Below are 24,354 nucleotides of genomic sequence, written 5' to 3' on the forward strand. Positions count from 1 at the left end.
TTTAGATCATTTGGACATACGAGTAGCTCTCATCAAAATAGAAAATTGGGTTAGAACAGTACATGAACAATAAACTTTTTTACAGACCCTAAATTTTTCTTTTTTGGCCAAGTGCTACTTACATGTCCAAATGATTTGAAATTTAGAGCGCACCTCACGTACAAAATTATATACCAAGCAAAAAAATGGATTTTTTGAAATTTGTTTTGTATCTTTTGTGATTTTTTTCGACCCGGTGTAAATGAGCCCCAACTCAGAAATGGATATTCGCCGACAACCGTCCTTCTTTCTTCTTCCTTCATCTTTCTTCTTCTCCAACTATCCCTCCTCGCCCAAAATTAACTTAATCCAGGTTGTAAAGTCAGTCAACTTTTTTTTTGCGGGTGAAAAGTCAGTCAACTTACATATAGCAATTGTGAAAAAACAAAGAAAAATAATTTGACCTTGGTCCAACCATCGAGGATCTTTCCGCTACAACAGATCACAGATGAATCATGATGTCAGACAGTTAAAACAGAGGAAGTGCTAAATCTAGCTGATAACTTCACCGACACACACAACCATCTTGACTTTATTTCAGCACAACTCTTAATCCAGGGAGACATTAGCCCAAATGATCGACATAGAAATATCATCATTCTGCCAAACCCACCGGATTATGTTTCATGTCCAGCGGACAGTTCTATCTATTTCTTGCATGCAGGGAGGGGAGCACCACAGAGGCACTTGTTGTGCTGAAAGTTGTAGAGATCAAACCTCTCCATGTTGCCGCCGGTCGGCACTGGGCCGCAGAGCCTATTGTAGCTGACGTTGAAGAACTGCAGGTTGGACAAGCTCGCGACCTGCGCCGGGATGCTGCCATGGATGGCATTGTGGCTCACGTCGACGAAGTAGAGCTGCTCTGGGAGCACCACGGCCGATAGGTCGAAATCGAAGTCGTTGCGGGACAGGTCGATGTACTGCAACTCCTTCCCGCGGCCGAAGAGTCCGGACGCGTCGCCGGTCAGGGCGTTGCGCGACAGGTCGAGGTGCGCAAACTCCACGGCGGCGAACCCGGCCGGGACTGGTCCCGTGAGGTTGTTGTGCGACAGCCAGAGGTAGACCTGGTCCGAAGACTTGCTGAGGAACATCGGGGGGATGGCGCCGGTGAGGCGGTTGCGGCTGAGGTTGATGCCGGACAGGTTGGGGATTGTCCCCAGCGACGCCGGGATGGCGCCGCTGAGCGAGTTGAAGGAGAGCTCGAGGAAGGTGAGCTTCTTGAGCGCGCCCAGGAAGGACGGCACGGGGCCAGACACGGCCGTCCAGGAGATGCGGAGGCTGGAGAGGTTGGAGAGCTTGCCGATGGCCGGCGGTATGGGGCCAGAGAGCCTCGGGAGGTGTCGCAGGGTGAGGTCCTGCAGGTGGGGGAGGCCTGCGAGGGCGCTAGGGATGGTGCCCGTGAGGTTGGCGTCCTGGAAGACGGCGAGGCCGACGACGCGGCCGGTGAAGTGGTCGCAGGTGACGTCGTACCAGTCGCAGCAGGGGTTGTCGGGCGTCCACGACGCGAAGTGGTAGGCCTCCCCGAGGGCGGCCTTGAAGGCGAGCAGCGCCGCCTTGTCGCCTGGGTGGCAGTCCTTGTACGTCGGGTCCGGAGAGGGCTCGGCGTTGGCCGCGCCGGCGAGGAGAGAACAGAGGAGGAGGACGAGCAGAGCGCGTGAGCGCATCCTCATCCTGTCGGCTGTGTGTGTGTGTGGCTTTGATGTGATGGAAATGGGAGTCCACTTGGGTGTGCTGCGCCCTCCGTCTTCGTCTTCGTGTGTCTCATGCTGCATATATGTACAGACTCGTCGATGCACTCGGACCTACCTAATGAGCATTGAAGAGTCAGAGAAGAAGCCAAACATGGATCCATCGAGAAGAGCTGAGGATAAGATGCATACATAATACAGCTGGCTTACCCCTCACGTGCGATGTGTTTGGCGAATCGGCACCCACTGGACGACTGGTCCAGCACGCTACCTCTCTAAGCAGTACAGTTGCACGTGTTTAGTTCATTGCTATATTTATGACTTGCCACACTTTTTTATTTACATGGTTTGCAAGTCATTGACTTAAGTTTTTGTCAAATGTGTGACGGTACTTTTGTTAGACACATTGTTTGTGGGGCCACACTTTGAGAAAGCTTAATTGTGGCAAAGTTAATCATGAACTAAACCAACCTAAATAATTCATCAAAATGCAAGCATCCACCCTACATGTCATTATTAGTTTCAAGACTATTTTTCACACAAGAAGGATGAGATTGCCCGATACCCCTTCATAGTCAGAGGTATGATGGTCTTATTTTAAGAGACTTTTTACGGTGCATCATACTACCCAACATAGTGGGTAGTATTTAGTTGATCCGATGGTCAATATTGATCAATAAAATTTTCACTCAAGGACATATTAGTAATTCTCAATAAGAGGTAGATTTATTCTTTCTTAGCTTTAATCATAATTATATTAATCTAATTAATTAAGTTAATCCCATCTGACGCGACATTGTTCCTCCGCTGCTCGCGAGGCCACGCCGCCGCAAAAATCTCCATGCGGCTCGCCGGTGCAAGGACCTCCGCTATACCCACTCCCTTGCAGCCAATGCGTGCACACAGAACAACACGGCTTCATGTGGCGCCCGGTGCACTAGCCGATTTGATTTTTATTTAATGAGTAGCAACGGCAACGCGGCTGACAGGGCGATGGCGAGCAAGGCGGCGCGGGTGTGCGACGGCCGTCTGAAGTGATGGGCGGGGTGGTGCTGCGATGTGATTGACAAGTTCGATAACTCCCTCGGTGCACTCCCAAGCCTCATTGCGAGGAGGCACAAGCGGATGCATATGCGGCCCACGTTACAGCTACTCCCTCGGGCTGCCGGAGCTGCCCCGTGAGAGAGGCACGGCGACGGCGACGAACCTGGTTCAGGCGCATGGTGCGGAACCCCTAATCGCAGGCCAAGAGCGTCGGGCAGCTTGTCGGCCCGGAAGTGTCCGGCGTCGACTCGCCCGAGGAGCAGAAGGGTGAATGGAAGACTTATCAACTGCTCATCTTCGATCCCGCCGTGTAGAGCTCTGCTCAACGCCACCGGCCTCGTAATCACAAGGTGAGTTGATGCAATAGAGACAATCACAGGGGACCATATGTGCTTGTGGCCATCAGCAAGCGTCTCGCGTGCGCACTTGTGTTACGAGAGCAAGCAGTGATCTGATTGTTGCATATGTGCATGACGTGATTGTCTATCCGGCCGGCGGAGCTTTTCTACATCGTTGTGTCCTGTCTACGTGAGGGAAATTCCAGCTTGGTGCACGAACCGAGGCCGTCAGCTTTGCTTCGTCGGCGGCCGTGGCTTGTCGCCGAAAAGTACAGGACGGCTTGCCGGCGTGGACTGGGCAAGAGATGATGGGAGGAAAGGTTGGCCATGGCGGGAAAGAAACCTGACCGCGCGATTGATAAATATTGAAGTACCCAAAATGCCCTAACTAGTAAATATACTACCCAAAACCTGGTGTAGTATGGACTCATCTGGGCTCTCCAAACCATAGAAACGAACGGCCCAAATTAACTTGATGCACTGTAAAAAGTCTCTTTTAAAAAGTCGCCGCCTGCCCGCCCATGCCGGGATGCGCTGTACGTATACATATACGGCGGTGTGACTCGCGCCGTGGTACGGGGTCAACAAACCAATCACGCGGCGGTTTCCGTTCAGGGCGCACATGCCGCCTCCCCTTGACTGTCGCGCGCCGCTTCCCCTCGACTGCCGCGCGGGCCGGTTGACCCCTACCAACAGCCGTGCCACCTCCCTTGCCAGCGGTCGGCTACTGCCGCCGCACCCTCGGATGCCGCGCTCTCGCTGCCTCCCCGCCTTTCGTGCCGCCTCGGCTGCTGTGTCCCGCCCCGTCCCGTCGAATGCCACCGCATTAACGCCGCCGCCCCCGTCCCATCGCATGCCACCGCATTAACGCTACTGGCGCCCCTGCCCGCCTATAAATCGGGTGCCCAGCTGTCTCCAGCCGCACCCACCATCGACACCCTCTCCACTGCTCCCGCCTCCTCGATCCCCAGTCGCCCTTCTCTCACGTCGACCGCGTCGTAGTAGCCATGTCGAGATGCGACTCCGACGATGGCACGACAACGGGAATCTGGCCATTGAGCGTCACGCTGGGCCAGACGGAGGATCTGTCCCGGTTTAGCCTCTATGTCCCGCCGTTGGAGAAGGTGTCGCGGCCGTGGCGGATCTCCATCGAAGTCTTGGCAAAGCAAGGCCCGCCGGCGACCGAAGAGGAGCTCCGCGCTCACCTTGGCGGCCGGTGGAACATCAAAACCCGGTGGCGGTTTTGGAGGGGCAAAAATTATGCCAACGTGATCACGACCTTCAAGCGGGCCGCAAGAGGGGTGATCCCCTTCCCCACCATCGCCGAAGCTAGCCCATCCCACGCCCGTGCCCCCGTCCCCGCCCCCTGCCCGAGCGGGTGTTGCAATCCCGCTGGAGTAGGCGGCGCTGCAGTAGGATGGCGACCCCAAGGACACGCCAGGCTTGCTGGTGGCGCTGGCCAGCTCAGCGGAAGAGGCCGTGGCAGCAGCGCAGGCAGCGACGGCTGTGGTGGCCGCGGAGGATGATGAGGACTGGGACCTCAGCCACGACGCGGCGGTTATCGACCTTGTCGTTAGGGACGACGACGAGGAGTAGATTAGGTTTTTTATGTCTTAATTCAAATTCCATTGAATCGTTGTAAAAATCCTAAAAATGAATGGAATTTGAAATGTTTGTCTAAAGGTTGTTTGAATTGGCTTTTAAAATATTTGAAAACATTGCCGACCGGCCGATTAGATTAAATTATTGAAATATGTGAAGTAGTTAAAAAAATTGCCCGACGCCGGTTTTTTAATAAAAAGAACCGGAACGTTCCCTCCTACTCGAACGGTCTCCTCTAAAGATGGTAAATATTTGGTCCTCTTTAGAATGACACCAAATTTGGTCAGCAAGTGGGCATGCCCATTCCAGTAGTCCCCCCAAATTTGAACGAATTCCGGGAACAGACACACGTTGCGTAACGTTCGGGCAGTATTTTAGGGTTTTCTTGCTGGAAAATTCTAGAAAATGCATGGAATGTCAGAAAGCAACAAAACTTGGCATCGATGCTTCTCATGATGATACAAGGCTGTAGAAATTTTGTGGTTCATTTAAAGGATGTCGGAAAAAGCGTCATTTCAGACGGATCCTTTCCTCCTACCCGAACGGCCTCCTAGGAACATGGTAAACTTTTGGTCGTCTTCAGAATGATGCCAAATTTGGCCAGAAAGTGGGCATGCCCATTCTAGTAGTCCACGGAATTTCTTGAAAGACGCACGTTGTCTCACATCCGGGCAGTGTTTTAGGGCTTTCTCGCCAAAAAACCCTAGAAAATGCATGGAATCACAGAAAGCAATGAAACTTGGCATGGATGCTTCTCATGGTGATAAAAGGCTGTAGAAAAATTTGGGTTCATTTTCAGGATGTTGGAAAAAAATGTCCTTTCAAACAGACCGCCCTTCCCTCCTACCTGAACGACCTCCAGTGAACGTGGTAATTTTTTTGTCATCTTGAGAATGACACCAAATTTGGCCAACAACTGGGCATTCCCACTCCAGTAATCCATGCAAAATTTGAACAAATTCTAGGAACAGATGCACATTGCGTCACGTCCGGACAGTATTTTAGGGTTTTCTCGGCGGAAACACTCTAGAAAATGAAAGGAATGTCAGAAAGCTATGAAACTTGGCATGGATGCTTCTCATGATGATTCAAGGCCGTAGAAAAAATTTGGGTCCATTTGAAGGATGTCGAAAAAAGTTTGCAATCATTTGGTGGAGGTGGAGAGAAAGTGCTTCTACATGGTGTTTGTCCTGGCATGCATGAAATGACACCAAATTTTGCCATCATCTGGGCATGTCCATTGTACTACTCCATGCAAGATTTGAACAAATTTGGACACTAAACACACGTTGCTTCATGTACATGCAATGTTTTAGGTCATTTTCACGGAGAAAACCCTAGAAAATGCATAGAATGTCGGAAACTAACAAAAAAATCATGCACAACTACCAAGATGATGCCAATGTGTGGAAAAATTTTGGGCTCATTTGGTGGAGGTGGAAAGAACGTGCTATGAAACTTGCCCTGCCGGCATACCCGAACGGTCCTGCTTGTACATGGTGTGTTTCTTGTCATGCATGAAATGACACCAATTTTTGCCAACATGTGGGCATGCCCATGGAAGGCCCCCACGCAAAATTTGAACGAATTCGAACACCGAACGCATGTTGCATTATATCCGGGCAGTGTTTTAGGGGTTTTCCCCGAAAAGATCATAGAAAATGCACAGAATGTTAGAAATCAACGAGAATTTGCATGCATGATTTCCATGATCATAGTAGGGTGTGGAAAAAGTTTGGGCTGTTTTGGTGTAGGTGACAAAAACAACTTCTTTCAGACTTGCCCTCCGGTAGACCCACACGGTCTTGATTGTACATGGTGTTTGTGCTGGCATGCATGAAATGACACAAAATTTTGCCAGCATGTGGGCATGCCCATGGAAGGCCCCAAGCAAAATTTGAACAAATTCGCACACCAAATGCATGTTCATCACATTGGCAGTGTTTTAGGGTTTCCCCAAGAAAATCATAGAAAATGCACAGAACGCGAGAATTTGCATGCATGATTGCCATGGTCATGGGAGGGTGTGGAAAAAGTTTGGGCTTTTGGTGGAGGTAAAAAAACTTTGAACAATTACATGAAATAATGTCCTGGTTGTACATGGTGCTTGTGCTGGCATGCATGAAACGACACCAAATTTTGCCAGCATGTGAGCATTGCCCATGGAAGGCCCCCTCGATTGGTCCAGCCTAGTAGACGCCAACTTTGACTTAGGGTTATAAAAAGTGGCAACATATTTTGAGTGGGTCTCCACAATAACAAATATATCACGTTCTTGTTTATGCGACTCTCGCCACAAAACTTCTCAATGTTCTGGTGCTAGGACTCCATCGAGCCTGCAACTTTTGAAGTTTCAAAATGCCCGACAAAAAACACTTGTAAATAAGGATGTACGTTACATGTTTGTAAATTCTCATGATGAAATATTTAAGGGCTTATTTGGATTGAGGAATTCAAAAAATAGAGGAATCAAAAAAATTCATACGATTCAAATCCAAATAATCCCTAAGATGTGAGCTACACAGAGAGCAAAATCATGTGTGTTTGCAATGAATTGAGCACAAGCACACACGAGTAGGAGTGTTGTGTCATCCGTTGCCACAGGAGGCCCTTCGCTCGAACGCACCGCTCAGGATGCCCTGCGCCCCCCCCCCTTGCCCGGTGAAGGCAATTGGGGAGGGACGACTCCTCTTGTGGGGGTGAGCCAATGACCCAGTGACCCTTGGGGAGGGTGACACGTCGTTTTCGCTGTCTTTTGACCTCCCGACGAAGATCAAATGACTCATGGTGTTGACCGGTAAATACTACTTTTCACTCACAAGTCAAATACCTAATTTTCGTAGTGCGTTAGTCATGTGTTTCATGTTTTCACCCAATCCATTGATCCTCATAGTGCTATCCCATGTAGCTTCCTCTAGATCATTCTCTCGCTGAGATGAACTCAAGGCATTTTTTGGCGCACCTTTTGATGGAATCGGTCTTCGCCTAGAGTGATGTCAGACCTCAACATCATTTCTTCTGTACTGTGGCCTCTATGTTGTGCAAATAGAAAAGTAGTTTGCATTGCTCAGTTGAGTGGTCGAAGCACAAATCAAGTGAACTCAAGAGCCGCAAAACTAATTCTCTACTTGATGAAGAATAGGAGGGTAAATGTGCCGAGAAAGGATCGAATGTAATTGAGAGGGTTAGCGCTATCATCAACCAGGGTCAAAAATTTCAACGAAATTTCAGTGAAATTTCCGAAATTTCACATATTCAGTGTGGTCCGAAATATTTTTAACCTCGAAATTTTGAGTTAGATCCAAACTAATTTCAAAATAGATTTAAATTATGTTAGAATTCATTAAAAATAAGTGAAATTTAAAATAAAAAAATTTGAAATAATTTCCGAAATTTTGCATATTTCAGTGAGGTCCGAAATTATTGTGTTTCTGAAATAAAAAAACCTTGTCATCAACAACCATAGAAAGGATTGATCAAGGCTGCGTGCATTTGGGAAAAGAGGGAAGGGTGCGGGCGCTTGTACATATCTTCTTAGTCATTTTGGTAAATTTATCACCTTATTTGTAGTCTCATGATTAAATAATAGTGAAGTGTGTATTGACGATGGCACTTCTGTGTAAAATGGTCTAAGGGGCCATGACTGCACAAAAACACTGCTAGGTGCGAGTTGAAGGTCTAAAGTACCGGAAAAGTATAGAAGAATTGAAATTTGTAGTTCAACAGAAGTTGAGAGGTGAAATCTATACTATTTCATCGGGAAAAAAGGGCCGACTATACGTAAGTCGTCTGAAAATTAATTTTGGGAAAGTCGGTTTTCTGGGCCTTTAGATTAAGATCCAACGACTGTCCTTCTATTTCTTCTTCTCCAAATTGTCCCTCCTCGCATAAAACTGACTTATCCGAATTGTAAATTCGGTCAACTTACATATAGCTATTGTGAAAAAATAAAGGAAATTAACCTGACCTTGGTCAAACCATCAAGGATCTTTGCATACACGAGATGAATACGATGTGGGACAGTTCAAACAGAGGAAGTGCTAAATCTAGCTGACAACTTCACCGCCATACATAACCATCTTGACTTTATTTCAGCATAACTCTTAATCCAGGGAGACATTAGTCGAATTGATCGACAGAGAAAATAGCATTATTCTGTCAAATCCACCAGATAATTCCATCTACTTCTAGCATGAAGGGAGGGGAGCACCGCAGAGGCACTTGTTGTGCTGAAAGTTGTAGAGATCGAACCCCGCCATGTTACCGCCGGCGGGCAGAGGGCCGCAGAGCCTGTTGTAGCTGACGTTGAAGAAGTTCAGGTTGGACATGCTCGCGACCTGCGCGGGGATGCTGCCATGGATGGCATTGTGGCTCACATCGACGAAGTAGAGGCGCTCCGGGAGCACCAAGCCTGAGAGGTCGAAATCGAAGGCGTTGCGGGATAGGTCGATGTACTGCAACTCCTTCCCGCGGCCAAAGAGGCCCGACGCGTCGCCGGTCAGGTCGTTGCGCGACAGGTCGAGGTGCGTGAAATTCACGGCGGCGAAGTCTGCCGGGATGGGCCCTGTGAGGTTGTTGTGCGACAGCCAGAGGTAAACGTCCTGGTGCGGAGACTTGCTGAGGAACATCGGGGGGATGGCGCCGGTGAGGCGGTTGCGGCTGAGGTTGATGCCGGACAGGTTGGGGATGGTCCCCAGCGACGCCGGGATGGCGCCGCTGAGCGAGTTGAAGGAGAGATCGAGGAAGTTGAGCTTCTTGAGCGCCCCCAGGAAGGACGGCACGGGCCCCGAGACAGCCGTCCAGGAGATGCGGAGGCTGGAGAGGTTGGAGAGCTTGCCGATGGCCGGCGGTATGGGGCCCGAGAGACCCGGGAGGTGGCGCAGGGTGAGGTCCTCCAGGTGAGGCAGGCCGGCCAGGGCAGTGGGGATGGTGCCCGTGAGGTTGGCGTCCTGGAAGATGGCGAGGCCGATGACACGGCCGGTGAAGCGGTCGCAGGTGACGTCATACCAGTCGCAGCAGGGGTTGTTCGGCGTCCAGGACGCGAAGTCGTAGGCCTCCCCGAAGGCGGCCTTGACGGCGAGCAGCGCCGCCTTGTCGCCTGGGTGGCAGTCCTTGTACGTCGGTTCCGGAGAGGGCTCGGCGTTGGCCGCGCCGGCGAGGAGAGAGCAGAGGAGGAGGACGAGCAGAGCGGGTGAGTGGATCCTCATCCTGTCGGCTGTGTCTGTGTGTGTGGCTTTGATGCTATGCGTGTCCACTTCCATCCTCCGTCTCCGTCCCATGCTGCATATTTGTACGCTTAACTAATGCACTTGGACCTACTCCTAAGCATTGCAGCATACTCCTAGTGTAATGGAGTGGTATCTAACTAGTCAGAGACGAAGACCAAACACGGATCCATCAAGAATAAGGTGCATATAATACAGAGTTAATACAGCTAGCTTTTACCCCTCACATGCGATGTGTTTGGCGAATCGGCACCAAATGGACGACTGGTCAAAGTGTCCAACACGCTGCCTCTCTGACCAGTACAATTGCATGAATTTTTTTTTGCAATTGTCCAACACGCTGCCTTTCTAACAAGTATAATTGCATATATTCAATCTCTACTTCTAAAGGAGAAGTTGGTACGTCATTTTGTTTCGTTACCCCCATCGACCGATCCACACCCCATCGATCGAGAGACATCCCACCAATTTTTTTTTCCCAAAAAAAGCGCCTGCCTCCACCTCTCGCCATCGGGCTATGTCACCATCTCGCGCTGCCAGGTGATACTTGATGGGGATAACTATATTGAGTTTGTTGCCTTTATGTGCATTCTTCGTCTTTGCGGTCTTCATTCCGCGAGGTCCCGCGTCCCCCGCGCCCAGTTCCTCATGCGGTTCCTACCCCACTACCGAGGCCACCGACTCTTGTTGCAGATGCTTCTGATGCTGATAGGGCTGCTGCCAGGATTGCTGTTGATGATACGGTTGCTGCTTATGATCAGCAGGTCTTGTATTATTAGAATACTCTTTCTATTTATCATGACGATCTAACTGCTTACACTCACTGGTGTGATGATGATGGTCGCGTTGTGGCTGTCCTCACTTCCAATGTTCTACCTCATTACTGTCTTGGGGATGTGGACTCTTCTTCGTCAGCGCTATCAGCCCTCTGGTGATGCTTTTTTACTTGCCTGTGGCCCATATGACCACTGTCCGCACACTTCTCGTCGTGACCTCTGTTCGCCATTGCTCTATGTCTCATCTTGATGTTAAAAATGACTTTCTTAATGGTGAGTTGTGTGAGGAGGTTTATATGCAGCCACCACCCAGGTATTTAGTTCCTGATGGCATGGTTTGCCGCCTTCGTCACTCTATCTATGGCTGGAAGCTAGTCCTCCACGCTTGGTTTGAGCGTTTTGCCTTTGTAATGACTGCAACTATTTTTTCTTTTAGTGCTCATGATCCAGCATTGTTTGTCCACGTTTCTGCTCATGGCCACACTCTTCTTCGTCTATATGTTGATGACATCATCATTACCGGTGACGATTTCGAGTACATTGCTTTTATCAAGGCCCGTCTTAGTGACTAGTTTCTTATGTCTGATCTTGGTCCTCTTCGTTACTTTCTTCGTATTGAGTTTCCTCCACTTCTGATGGCATTTTTATTTCCCAAGAAAAGTATATTTAGGATTTTCTTGCTCGTGCGACACTTATTGATGAGCGCATTATTTACCTTTGCGCTTCTAATGGTGAGCCCCTGTCTGATCCAAAATGTTATCATCATCTTGTTTGGAGTCTTATCTATTTTGTTGTCACTCGTCCCGATATCTTCTATTATGTCCATATTCTGAGTCAGTTTGTCTCTACTCCCATTCAGTTCACTATAGTCACCATCATCGTGTTCTACGATATCTTCGTGGCATGATCTCCCACTGTCTCCTTTTCCCCGTTACATCTCCAAGCCTATTCGGATGCTACGTGGATTAGTGATCCTTCATAAGGGCAGGGAGGGGGACGAAGAGTGGCCGTCTTCTCATTTACAACATGGCGATCGCCGCCTCCTCGACCCCAAGCTATCTCATATCAAGGCGAAAAGCACAAGCTCATGTCCTCCCTAAGGAATCGCCTGACAGCTGAGTAGCGTGAAATGTCATGGCTCCGGGTTTGTACCTTTCATATATACTAGTGTTTAAATTCTTGTGGTGCAACCTATATTTGAGACTGCGCTGACATAATAAAATTATGGAGTGAATTCCGTTTTTACCTCCTATTTTGACAATTTTGACACTAATTACGCCATTTAACGAGATTTCGTCCGTTTTACCCATTTAGAAAAAGTGGTGCCATAATTTACCCTGTTTAAAATTTTGTGTGCGTTCTAACGGGCGGCTACCAATTGTCAGGTCCAGCTGACATGCCACATCGACGAGTTTTCCACTGCCTATTTTTCTCCCAGTTGAAGCGGTCCTCGCAGCTTCTCCTAACCAGCCCGGGCCGATATGATCGAACCAGAGCAGGTCCCTCGTGTCCAACGCATAATGCCCGAGTCGGGCCTCACCATACCGCCCTCTAATATTCATGGCACACATTGCCTGCATTCCTTGCAATCGCATGCACGAAAACCACTGCCTCCTTCACTAGGAGGGGGTCGGATGACGTAGGCGACGAGCGGTAGGCAAGAGGTTTGGCCGCAAACAACATTCTCCCCTACCATGCGCAGCTGCATTCTCTGTTTCTCTCCCCTGGTGGAGACTTTTTGTGGCTAGATTTGCTCTCGGCCTGGGATGCATATTAGATGGGTTTATGTTGGGGAATGTTTGCATGGAAAACAAAAAAATTCAATGCACACGCAAGATATATCCATGGAGATGCATAGCCATGAGAGGGGAGAGCATCTACATACCCTTGTAGATCGCTAAGTGGGAGCGTTTATCAACGCGGTTGATGTAGTCGTACACCTTCACGATCCGTCCTGATCAAGTATCGAACGTACGACACGTCCGCGTTAAGCACACGTTCAGCTCGATGACGTCCTCGCCTTCTCGATTCAGCAAGAGAGGCGAAGTAGTAGATGAGTTCCGGCAGCACGACAGCGTGGTGACGGGGTGGTGAAGAACAATCTACGTAGGGCTTCGCCAAGCACAACAGAAAATATTACGGAGGATAAACTAGAGGGGCTGGGGTTGCCCACACACGGCTTGGTGAATCTTGATGTGTGTTCCGGGTGCTAGCCCTGCCCCTCTATTTGTATGTTGAGTCCTGGGGTCGTTTCTTGGAGAAAGAGCCTCCTCAAAGTCGGTTTAGCCCGCAAGGCAAGAGTCCTTCTCGGACTCCAAGACCAGACGCCAGGGTCCTTGACGTCTGGCCCCAGACGCCAGGGTCCCTGGCGTCTGGTGCCTGGCCTCCGCAAAACCTGCTTTTGCATCTTCCTAAAGCCCCGTGGGCTTTACCCCATGGCCCAAATGAAGTGTTCTCGCACCAGAACATTTAGGGAAACATCTGAAACCCCTTCTGGAGACAATACTCTATTATCCCATATATCAATCTGTTGGGAACGCAGTATTTCAAAAAAAATCCTACGATCACGCAAGATCTATCTAGGAGATGCATAGCAACGAGAGGGGAGAGTGTGTCCACGTACCCTCGTAGACCGAAAGCGGAAGCGTTTAGTAACGCGGTTGATGTAGTCGAACGTCTTCGCGATCCAACCGATCCAAGTACCGAACGCACGACACCTCCGCGATCTGCACACGTTCAGCTCGGTGACGTCCCTCGAACTCTCGATCCAGTTGAGGCCGAGGGAGAGTTTCGTCAGCACGACGGCGTGGTGATGGTGATGATGAAGTTAACGGCGCAGGGCTTCGCCTAAGCACTACGACAATATGACCGAGGTGTAAAACTGTGGAGGGGGGCACCGCACACGGCTAAAGATCAACTTGTGTGTCTATGGGGTGCCCCCCTCCCCCGTATATAAGGGAGGGAGGGAGGAGGAGGCCAGCCAAGGGGAGGCGTGCCATGGGGGGGAGTCCTACTAGGACTCCAAACCTAGTAGGATTCGCCCCCCCTTTCCTATTCCAAGTGGGAGAAGGGGGGAAGGAGGAGGAGGAGAGAAGGAAGGAGGGGGGCGCCGCCCCCTCCCCTTGTCCAATTCGGATTGGGGCAAGGAGGGCGCGCGCCACCTCCTGGCCGGCCTTCTCTCTTCTTCACTAAGGCCCATGAGGCCCAATAGCTTCCCGGGGGGGGGGGGGGGGCGGGGTTCCGGTAACCCCCGGTACTCCGAAACTTATCCAAAACGACCCGAACCATTCCGGTGTCTGAATGTAACCTTCCAATATATGAATCCTTATGTCTCGACCATTTCGAGACTCCTCGTCACGTCCGTGATCTTATCCGGGACTCCAAACAACCTTAGGTCATCAAATCACATAAACTCATATACAAATTGTCATCGAACGTTAAGTGTGCGGACCCTATGGGTTCGAGAACTATATAGACATGATCGAGACACATGTCCGGTCAATAAGCAATAGCGGAACCTGGATGCTCATATTGGCTCCTACATATTCTACGAAGATCTTTATCGGTCAAACCGCACAACAACATACGTTGTTCCCTTTGTCATCCGTATGTTACTTGCCCGAGATTCGATCGTCGGTATCATCATACCTAGTTCAGTCTCGTTACCAGCAAGTCTCTTTACTCTTTTCATAATGCATCATCTCGCAACTAACTCATTAGTCACATTGCTTGCAAGGCTTATAGTGATGTGCATTACCGAGAGGCCCCAGATCTACCTCTCCGACAATCGGAGTGACAAATCCTAATCTCGATCTATGCCAACTCAACAAACACCATCGGAGACACCTGTAGAGCATCTTTATAATCATCCAGTTACGTTGTGACGTTTGATAGCACACAAAGTGTTCCTCCGGTATTCGGGAGTTGCATAATCTCATAGTCATAGGAACATGTATAAGTCATGAAGAAAGCAATAGCAATAAACTAAACGATCATAGTGCTAAGCTAACGGATGGGTCTTGTCCATCACATCATTCTCTAATGATGTGATCCCGTTCATCAAATGACAACACATGTCTATGGTTAGGAAACTTAACCATCTTTGATTAACGAGCTAGTCTTGTAGAGGCATACTAGGGACACTCTGTTTGTCTATGTATTCACACATGTACTAAGTTTCCGGTTAGTACAATTCTTGCATGAATAATAAACATTTATCATGATATAAGGAAATATAAATAACAACTTTATTATTGCCTCTAGGGCATATTTCCTTCAGTCTCCCACTTGCACTAGAGTCAATAATCTAGTTTACATAGTAATGATTCTAACACCCATGGAGTCTTGGTGCTGATCATGTTTTGCTCGTGAGAGAGGCTTAGTCAACGGGTCTGCAACATTCAGATCCGTATGTATCTTGCAAATCTCTATGTCTCCCTCCTTGACTTGATCGCGGATGGAATTGAAGTGTCTCTGATGTGCTTGGTTCTCTTGTGAAATATGGATTCCTTTGCCAGGGCAATTGCACCAGTATTCTCATAAAAGATTTTCATTGGATCCGATGCACTAGGTATGACACCTAGATCGGATATGAACTCCTTCATCCAGACTCCTTCATTTGCTGCTTCCGAAGCAACTATGTACTCCACTTCACACGTAGATCCCGCCACAACGCTCTGTTTAGAACTGCACCAACTGACAGCTCCACTATTCAATATAAATACGTATCCGGTTTGTGACTTAGAGTCATCCGGATCAGTGTCAAAGCTTGCATCGACGTAACCATTTACGAGGAGCTCTTTATCACCTCCATAAACGAGAAACATATCCTTAGTCCTTTTCAGGTATTTCAGGATGTTCTTGACCGCTGCCCAGTGATCCACTCCTGGATTACTTTGGTACCTCCCTGCGAAACTAATAGCAAGGCACACATCAGGTCTGGTACACAGCATTGCATACATCATAGAACCTATGACTGAAGCATAGGGAATGACATTCATTTTCTCTCTATCTTCTGCAGTGGTCGGGCATTGAGTCTGACTCAACTTCACACCTTGTAACACAGGCAAGAACCCTTTCTTTGCTTGATCCATTTTGAACTTCTTCAAAACTTTATCAAGGTATGTGCTTTGTGAAAGTCCAATTAAGCGTCTTGATCTATCTCTATAGATCTTGATGCCCAATATATAAGCAGCTTCACTGAGGTCTTTCATTGAAAAATTCTTATTCAAGTATCCTTTTATGCTATCCAGAAATTCCGTATCATTTCCGATCAACAATATGTCATCCACATATAATATCAGAAATGCTACAGAGCTCCCACTCACTTCCTTGTAAATACAGGCTTCTGCAAAAGTCTGTACAAAACCATATGCTTTGATCACACTATCAAAGCGTATATTCCAACTCCGAGAGGCTTGCACCAGTCCATAAATGGATCGCTAGAGCTTGCACACTTTGTTAGCACCTTTTGGATCGACAAAACCTTCTGGTTGCATCTGTTGGAAATATGCCCTAGAGGCAATAATAAATTGGTTATTATTATATTTCCTTGTTCATGATAATCGTTTATTATCCATGCTAGAATTGTATTGATAGGAAACTTAGATACATGTGTGGATACATAGACAACACCATGTCCCTAGTAAGCCTCTAGTTGACTAGCTCGTTGATCAATAGATGGTTACAGTATGGACATTGGATGTCGTTAATAACGGGATCACATCATTAGGAGAATGATGTGATGGACAAGACCCAATCCTAAGCATAGCATAAAAGATCGTGTAGTTCGTTTGCTAGAGCTTTTCCAATGTCAAGTATCTTTTCCTTAGACCATGAGATCGTGTAACTCCCGGATGCCGTAGGAGTGCTTTGGGTGTACCCAACGTCACAACGTAACTGGGTGACTATAAAGGTACACTACGGGTATCTCTGAAAGTGTCTGTTGGGTTGACACGGATCGAGACTGGGATTTGTCACTCCGTATGACGGAGAGGTATCTCTGGGCCCACTCGGTAATGCATCATCATAATGAGCTCAATGTGACTAAGGAGTTAGCCACGGGATCATGCATTACGGTACGAGTAAAGTGACTTGCCGGTAACGAGATTGAACAAGGTATTGGGATACCGACGATCGAATCTCGGGCAAGTAACGTACCGATTGACAAAGGGAATTGTATACGGGATTGATTGAATCCTCGACATCGTGGTTCATCTGATGAGATCATCGTGGAACATGTGGGAGCCAACATGGGTATCCAGATCCCGCTGTTGGTTATTGACCGGAGAGGCGTCTCGGTCATGTCTGCATGTCTCCCGAACCCGTAGGGTCTACACACTTAAGGTTCGGTGACGCTAGGGTTGTAGAGATATGAGTATGCGGAAACCCGAAAGTTGTTCGGAGTCCCGGATGAGATCCCGGATGTCACGAGGAGTTCTGGAATGGTCCGGAGGTGAAGAATTATATATAGGAAGTCAAGTTTCGGCCACCGGGAAGGTTTCGGGGGTCACCGGTATTGTACCGGGACCACCGGAAGGGTCCCGGGGGTCCACCGGGTGGGGCCACCTATCCCGGAGGGCCCCATGGGCTGAAGTGGGAAGGGAACCGACCCTTAGTGGGCTGGGGCGCCCCCCATGGGCCTCCCCCCTGCGCCTAGGGTTGGAAACCCTAGGGTGGGGGGGCGCCCCACTTGCCTTGGGGGGTAAGTTTCCCCCTGGCCGCCGCCCCCTTGCAGATGGGATCCAGGCCGGCGCCCCCCCTCCCAGGGGGCCTATATATAGTGGGGGGAGGAGGGCAGCAACATGACAGCCCCTGGCGCCTCCCTCTCCCCCTGCAACACCTCTCCCTCTCGCAGAAGCTTGGCGAAGCCCTGCCGAGACCCCGCTACTTCCACCACCACGCCATCGTGCTGCTGGATCTCCATCAACCTCTCCTTCCCCCTTGCTGGATCAAGAAGGAGGAGACGTCGCTGCTCCGTACGTGTGTTGAACGCGGAGGTGCCGTCCGTTCGGCACTAGGTCATCGGTGATTTGGATCACGGCGAGTACGACTCCATCAACCCCGTTCATTGGAACGCTTCCGCTCGCGATCTACAAGGGTATGTAGATGCACTCCTTTCCCCTCGTTGCTAGTATACTCCATAGATGGATCTTGGTGATGCATAGAAATTTTTTAAATTCTGCTACGATCCCCAACAGTGGCATCATGAGCCAGGCCTATGCGTAGTTACTATGCACGAGTAGAACACAAAGCAGTTGTGGGCGTAGATGTTGCCAATTCTTCTTGCCGCTACTAGTCTTATATTGTTTCGGCGGCATTGTGGGATGAAGCGGCCCGGACCGACCTTACACGTACGCTTACATGAAACAGGTTCCACCGACTGACATGCACTAGTTGCATAAGGTGGCTAGCGGGTGTCTGTCTCTCCCACTTTAGTCGGATGGAATTCGATGAAAAGGGTCCTTATGAAGGGTAAATAGAAATTGGCATATCACGTTGTGGCTTTTGCGTAGGTAAGAAACGTTCTTGCTAGAAACCCATAGCAGCCACGTAAAACATGCAACAACAATCAGAGGACGTCTAACTTGTTTTTGCAGGGTATGCTATGTGATGTGATATGGCCAAAAAGGATGTGATGAATGATATATGTGATGTATGAGATTGATCATGTTCTTGTAATAGGAATCACGACTTGCATGTCGATGAGAATGACAACCGGCAGGAGCCATAGGAGTTGTCTTAATTTATTGTATGACCTGCGTGTCAATGAAAACGCCATGTAATTACTTTACTTTATTGCTAACCGTTAGCCATAGTAGTAGAAGTAATAGTTGGCGAGACAACTTCATGAAGACACAATGATGGAGATCATGGTGCCATGCCGGTGACGAAGGTGATCATGCCGCGCCTCAAAGATGGAGATCAAAGGCGCAAGATGATATTGGCCATATCACGTCACTTTATGATTTGCATGTGATGTTTATCATGTTTACATCTTATTTGCTTAGAACGACGGTAGCATAAATAAGATGACCCCTCACTAAAATTTCAAGAGACGTGTTCCCCCTAACTGTGCACCATTGCGAAGGTTCGTTGTTTCGAAGCACCACGTGATGATCGGGTGTGATAGATTCTAACGTTCGAATACAACGGGTGTTGACGAGCCTAGCATGTACATACATGGCCTCGGAACACATGCGAAACACTTAGGTTGACTTGACGAGCCTAGCATGTACAGACATGGCCTCGGAACACAAGAGATCGAAAGGTCGAACATGAGTCGTATAGTAGATACGATCAACATGGAGATGTTCACCGATGATGACTAGTCCGTCTCACGTGATGATCGGACACGGCCTAGTTTGACTCGGATCATGTATCACTTAGATGACTAGAGGGATGTCTATCTGAGTGGGAGTTCATTAATCAGATGAACTTAATTATCATGAACATAGTCAGAAGGTCTTTGCAAATTATGTCATAGCTTGCGCTTTAGTTCTACTGGTTAAGATATGTTCCTAGAGAAAATTTAGTTGAAAGTTGGTAGTAGCAATTATGCGGACCGGGTCCGTAAACTGAGGATTGTCCTCATTGCTGCACAGAAGGCTTATGTCCTTAATGCACCGCTCGGTGTGCTGAACCTCAGCGTCGTCTGTAGATGTTGCGAAACATCTGACATACACGTTTTGATGACTACGTGATAGTTCAGTGTGTAATGCTAACGGTTTAGAATTGTGGCACCAAAGACGGTTTTTGAAACGTCGCAGAACATATGAGATGTTCCAAAGACTGAAATTGGGATTTCGGACGAGTGCCCACGTCAAGAGGTATGAGACCTCTGACAAGTTTCTTAAGCCTGCAAACTGAGGGAGAAAAGCTCAATCGTTGAGCATGTCCTCAGATTGTCTGAGTACCACAATCGCTTGAATCGAGTGGGAGTTAATCTTCCAGATGAGATAGTGATGGTTCTCCATAGTCACTGCCACCAAGCTATTAGAGCTTCGTGATGAACTATAACATATCAGGGATAGATATGATGATCCTTGAGCAAATCGCGATGTTTGACACCGCGAAAGTAGAAATCAAGAAGGAGCATCAATTGTTGATGGTTAATAAAACCACTAGTTTCTAGAAGGGCAAGGGCAAAAGGGATAATTCATGAAACAGCAAATCATTTGCTGCTCTAGTGAAGAATCCCAAGGTTGAACCCAAACCCGAGACTAAGTGCTTCTGTAATGAGAACGGTCACTGAAGCAGAACTACCCTAGATACTTGGTAGATGAGAAGGCAGGCAAGGTCGACAGAAGTATATTGGATATACATTAAATTAATGTGTACTTTACTGGTACTCCTAGCAGCACCAGGGTATTAGATACCGGTTCGGTTGCTAAGTGTTAGTAACACGAAATAAAAGCTGCGGAACGGAGACTAGCTAAAGGTGAGATGACGATATGTGTTGGAAGTGTTTCCAAGGTTGATGTGATCAAGCATCGCATGCTCCCTCTACCATCGAGATTTGGTGTTTGCGTTGAGCATGATTGGATTATGTTTATCGCAATACGTTATTCATTTAAGGAGACTAATGGTTACTCTGTTTATTTGAATAATACCTTCAATGGTCTTGCACCTAAAATGAATCTCGATCGTAGTGATACACATGTTCGTGCCAAAAGATATAAAATAGTAATGATAGTTCCACATACTTGTGGCACTGCTATTTGAGTCATATTGGGATAAAACGCATGAAGAAGCTCCATGTAGATGGATCTTTGGAATCACTCGTTTTTGAAAAGATTGAGACATGCGAACCATGTCTATTGGTATATATGCATGAAGAAACTCCATGCAAATGGATCGTTTGTACTCACTTGATTTTGAATCACTTGAGACATGCAAATCATACCACATGGGCAAGATGACTGAAAGGCCTCGTTTTCAGTAAGATGGAACAAGAGAGCAACTTATTGGAAGTAATACATTTTGATGTATGCAGTCCAATGAGTGCTGAGGCATGCAGTGGATATCGTTATGTTCTTACTTCACAGATGATTTGAGTAGATGCTGAGAATATTTACTTGATGAAACACAAGTCTGAATTATTGAAAGGTTCAAGTAATTTCAGAGTGAAGTTGAAGATCGTCGTGACAAGAGGATAAAATGTCTATGATATGATCATAGAGATATCTGAGTTACGAGTTTGGCACACAATTAAGATATTGTGGAAAGTGTTTCACAATTAATACCGCCTAGAACACCACAGTGTGATGGTGTGTCCGAACATCATAACTGCACCCTATTGGATATGGTGCATGCCATGATGTCTCTTATCAAATTACAACTATCGTTTATGGGTTAGACATTAGAGATAACCGCATTCACTTTAAAAGGGGCACCACGCAATTCCGTTGAGACGACACCGTTTAGAGAAACCTAAGTTGTCGTTTCTTAAAAGTTTGGGGCTGCGACGCTTATGTGAAAAAGTTTCAGGCTGATAAGCTCGAACCCAAAGCGGATAAATGCATCTTCATAGAAAACCCAAAACAGTTGGGTATACCTCCTATTTCAGATCTGGAAGCAAAAGTAATTGCTTCTAGAAACGAGTCCTTTCTCGAGGAAAAGTTTCTCTCGAAAGAATTGAGTGGGAGGATGGTGCAGATTTGATGAGGTTATTGAACCATAACTTCAACTAGTGTATAGCAGGGCACAGGAAGTTGTTCCTGTGGCACCTACACCAATTGAAGTGGAAGCTTATGATAGTGATCATGAAACTTCGGATCAAGTCACTACCAAACCTCATAGGACGACGAGGATGCGTACTACTTCAGAGTAATGCGTAATCCTGTCTTAGAAGTCATGTTGTTTGACAACGATGAACCTATGAGCTATGGAGAAGCGATGGTGGGCCCATATTCCGACAAATGGTTAGAAGCCATGAAATCCGAGATAGGATCCATGTATCAGAAAAAAGCATGGACTTTGGTGAACTTGCCCAATGATCGGCAAGCCATTGAGGTAAATGGATCTTTAAGAAGAAGACAGACATGGACGGTAATGTTACCGTCTATAAAGCTCGACTTGTGGCAAAGAGTATTTTCACAAGTTCAAGGAGTTGACTACGATGAGATTCTCTCATCCGTAGCGATGCTTAAGTCTGTCGGAATCATGTTAGCATTAGCTGCATTTATGAAATCTGGCAGATGGATGTCAAAACAAGTTTCCTTACCAGTTTTCGTAAGGAAAGGTTGTATGTGATACAATCAGAAAGGTTTTGTCGATCCTAAGGATGCTAAAAGGTATGCGAGCTCCAGCGATCCTTCCATGGATTAGAGCAAGCATCTCGGAGTCAGAATATACGCTTTGATGGAGTGATCAAAGTTTTTGGGTTTATACAAAGTTTGTTAGAAACTTGTATTTACAATAAAGTGAGCGGGAGCGCTACAACATTTCTGATAAGTATGTGTGAATGACATATTGTTGATCCGAAATGATGTAAAATTTCTGGAAAGCATAAAGGGTTGTTTGAAAAGAGTTTTTCAAAGGAAGACCTGGATAAAGCTTCTTACATATTGGGCATCAAGATCTATAGAGATAGATCAAGACGTCTGATGATACTTTCAAAGAACGCACACCTTGACATGATTTTGAAAGAGTTCAAAATAGATCAGCAAAGAAGGAGTTCTTGGCTGTGTTACAAGGTGTGAGTATTGAGTAAGACTCAAGACCTGACCACAGTAGAAGAGAGAGAAAGGACGGGTCGTCCCCTATGCTTTAGACGTAGGCTCTACAGTATGCTATGCTGTGTACCGCACATGAAGTGTGCCTTGCCATGAGTTGGTCAAGGGGTACAATAGTGATCCGGGAATGGATCACATGACAGCGGTCGAAATTATCCTTAGTATCTAATGGACTAAGGAATTTTCTTGATTATGGAGGTGAAAAGGAGTTCGTCGTAAAGGGTTACGTCGATGCGAACTTTGACACTAATCCGGATGACTCTGAGTAGTAAACCGGATTCGTATAGTAGAGCAGTTATTTGAAATGGCTCCAAGTAGCTCGTGGTAGCATCCACAAGATGACATAGATATTCGTAAAGCACACACGGATCTGAAAGGTTCAGACCCGTTGACTAATAACCTCTCTCACAAGCATGACATGATCAAACCAGAACTCATTGAGTGTTAATCACATAATGATGTGAACTAGATTGTTGACTCTAGTGAACTCTTTGGATGTTGGTCACATGGTGATGTGACCTGTGAGTGTTAATCACATGGTGATGTGAACTAGATTATTGACTCTAGTGCAAGTGGGAGACTGTTGGAAATATGCCCTAGAGGCAATAATAAATTGGTTATTATTATATTTCCTTGTTCATGATAATCGTTTATTATCCATGCTAGAATTGTATTGATAGGAAACTCAGATACATGTGTGGATACATAGACAACACCATGTCCCTAGTAAGCCTCTAGTTGACTAGCTCGTTGATCAATAGATGGTTACGGTTTCCTGACCATGGACATTGGATGTCGTTGATAATGGGATCACATCATTAGGAGAATGATGTGATGGACAAGACCCAATCCTAAGCATAGCATAAAAGATCGTGTAGTTCGTTTGCTAGAGCTTTTCCAATGTCAAGTATCTTTTCCTTAGACCATGAGATCGTGTAACTCCCAGATGCCGTAGGAGTGCTTTGGGTGTACCCAACGTCACAACGTAACTGGGTGACTATAAAGGTACACTACGGGTATCTCTGAAAGTGTCTGTTGGGTTGACACGGATCGAGACTGGGATTTGTCACTCCGTATGACGGAGAGGTATCTCTGGGCCCACTCGGTAATGCATCATCATAATGAGCTCAATGTGACTAAGGAGTTAGCCACGGGATCATGCATTACGGTACGAGTAAAGTGACTTGCCGGTAACGAGATTGAACAAGGTATTGGGATACCGACGATCGAATCTCGGGCAAGTAACGTACCGATTGACAAAGGGAATTGTATACGGGATTGATTGAATCCTCGACATCGTGGTTCATCCGATGAGATCATCGTGGAACATGTGGGAGCCAACATGGGTATCCAGATCCCGCTGTTGGTTATTGACCGGAGAGGCGTCTCGGTCATGTCTGCATGTCTCCCGAACCCGTAGGGTCTACACACTTAAGGTTCGGTGACGCTAGGGTTGTAGAGATATGAGTATGCGGAAACCCGAAAGTTGTTCGGAGTCTCGGATGAGATCCCGGACATCACGAGGAGTTCCGGAATGGTCCGGAGGTGAAGAATTATATATAGGAAGTCAAGTTTCGGCCACCGGGAAGGTTTCGGGGGTCACCGGTATTGTACCGGGACCACCGGAAGGGTCCCGGGGGTCCACCGGGTGGGGCCACCTATCCCGGAGGGCCCCATGGGCTGAAGTGGGAAGGGAACCAGCCCTTAGTGGGCCGGGGCGCCCCCCATGGGCCTCCCCCCTGCGCCTAGGGTTGGAAACCCTAGGGTGGGGGGGCGCCCCACTTGCCTTGGGGGGTAAGTTTCCCCCTGGCCCCCCCCTTGCAGATGGGATCCAGGCCGGCGCCCCCCTCCCAGGGGGCCTATATATAGTGGGGGGGAGGGAGGGCAGCAACATGATAGCCCCTGGC

The 24,354-nt window shown here is 47.7% G+C and overlaps 2 protein-coding genes across 2 annotated transcripts; both read right to left on the minus strand.

Moving 5' to 3' along the window:
* Nucleotides 1-465: 465 nt before the first annotated feature.
* On the minus strand, nucleotides 466-1,782 carry LOC109768175 (polygalacturonase inhibitor). The gene has a single exon (XM_020326909.3). It carries the CDS (start codon nucleotides 1,707-1,709, stop codon nucleotides 687-689), a length of 1,023 nt encoding a protein of 340 aa, XP_020182498.1. The 5' UTR covers nucleotides 1,710-1,782; the 3' UTR covers nucleotides 466-686.
* A 6,997-nt stretch (nucleotides 1,783-8,779) lies between these two features.
* LOC109768176 (polygalacturonase inhibitor) lies at nucleotides 8,780-9,968 on the minus strand. The gene has a single exon (XM_020326910.3). It carries the CDS (start codon nucleotides 9,916-9,918, stop codon nucleotides 8,899-8,901), a length of 1,020 nt encoding a protein of 339 aa, XP_020182499.1. The 5' UTR covers nucleotides 9,919-9,968; the 3' UTR covers nucleotides 8,780-8,898.
* Between the last annotated feature and the right edge of the window lie 14,386 nt (nucleotides 9,969-24,354).

The sequence above is a fragment of the Aegilops tauschii genome, chromosome 3 (assembly GCF_002575655.3).
Source record: "Aegilops tauschii subsp. strangulata cultivar AL8/78 chromosome 3, Aet v6.0, whole genome shotgun sequence".
Lineage (NCBI taxonomy): Eukaryota > Viridiplantae > Streptophyta > Magnoliopsida > Poales > Poaceae > Aegilops > Aegilops tauschii.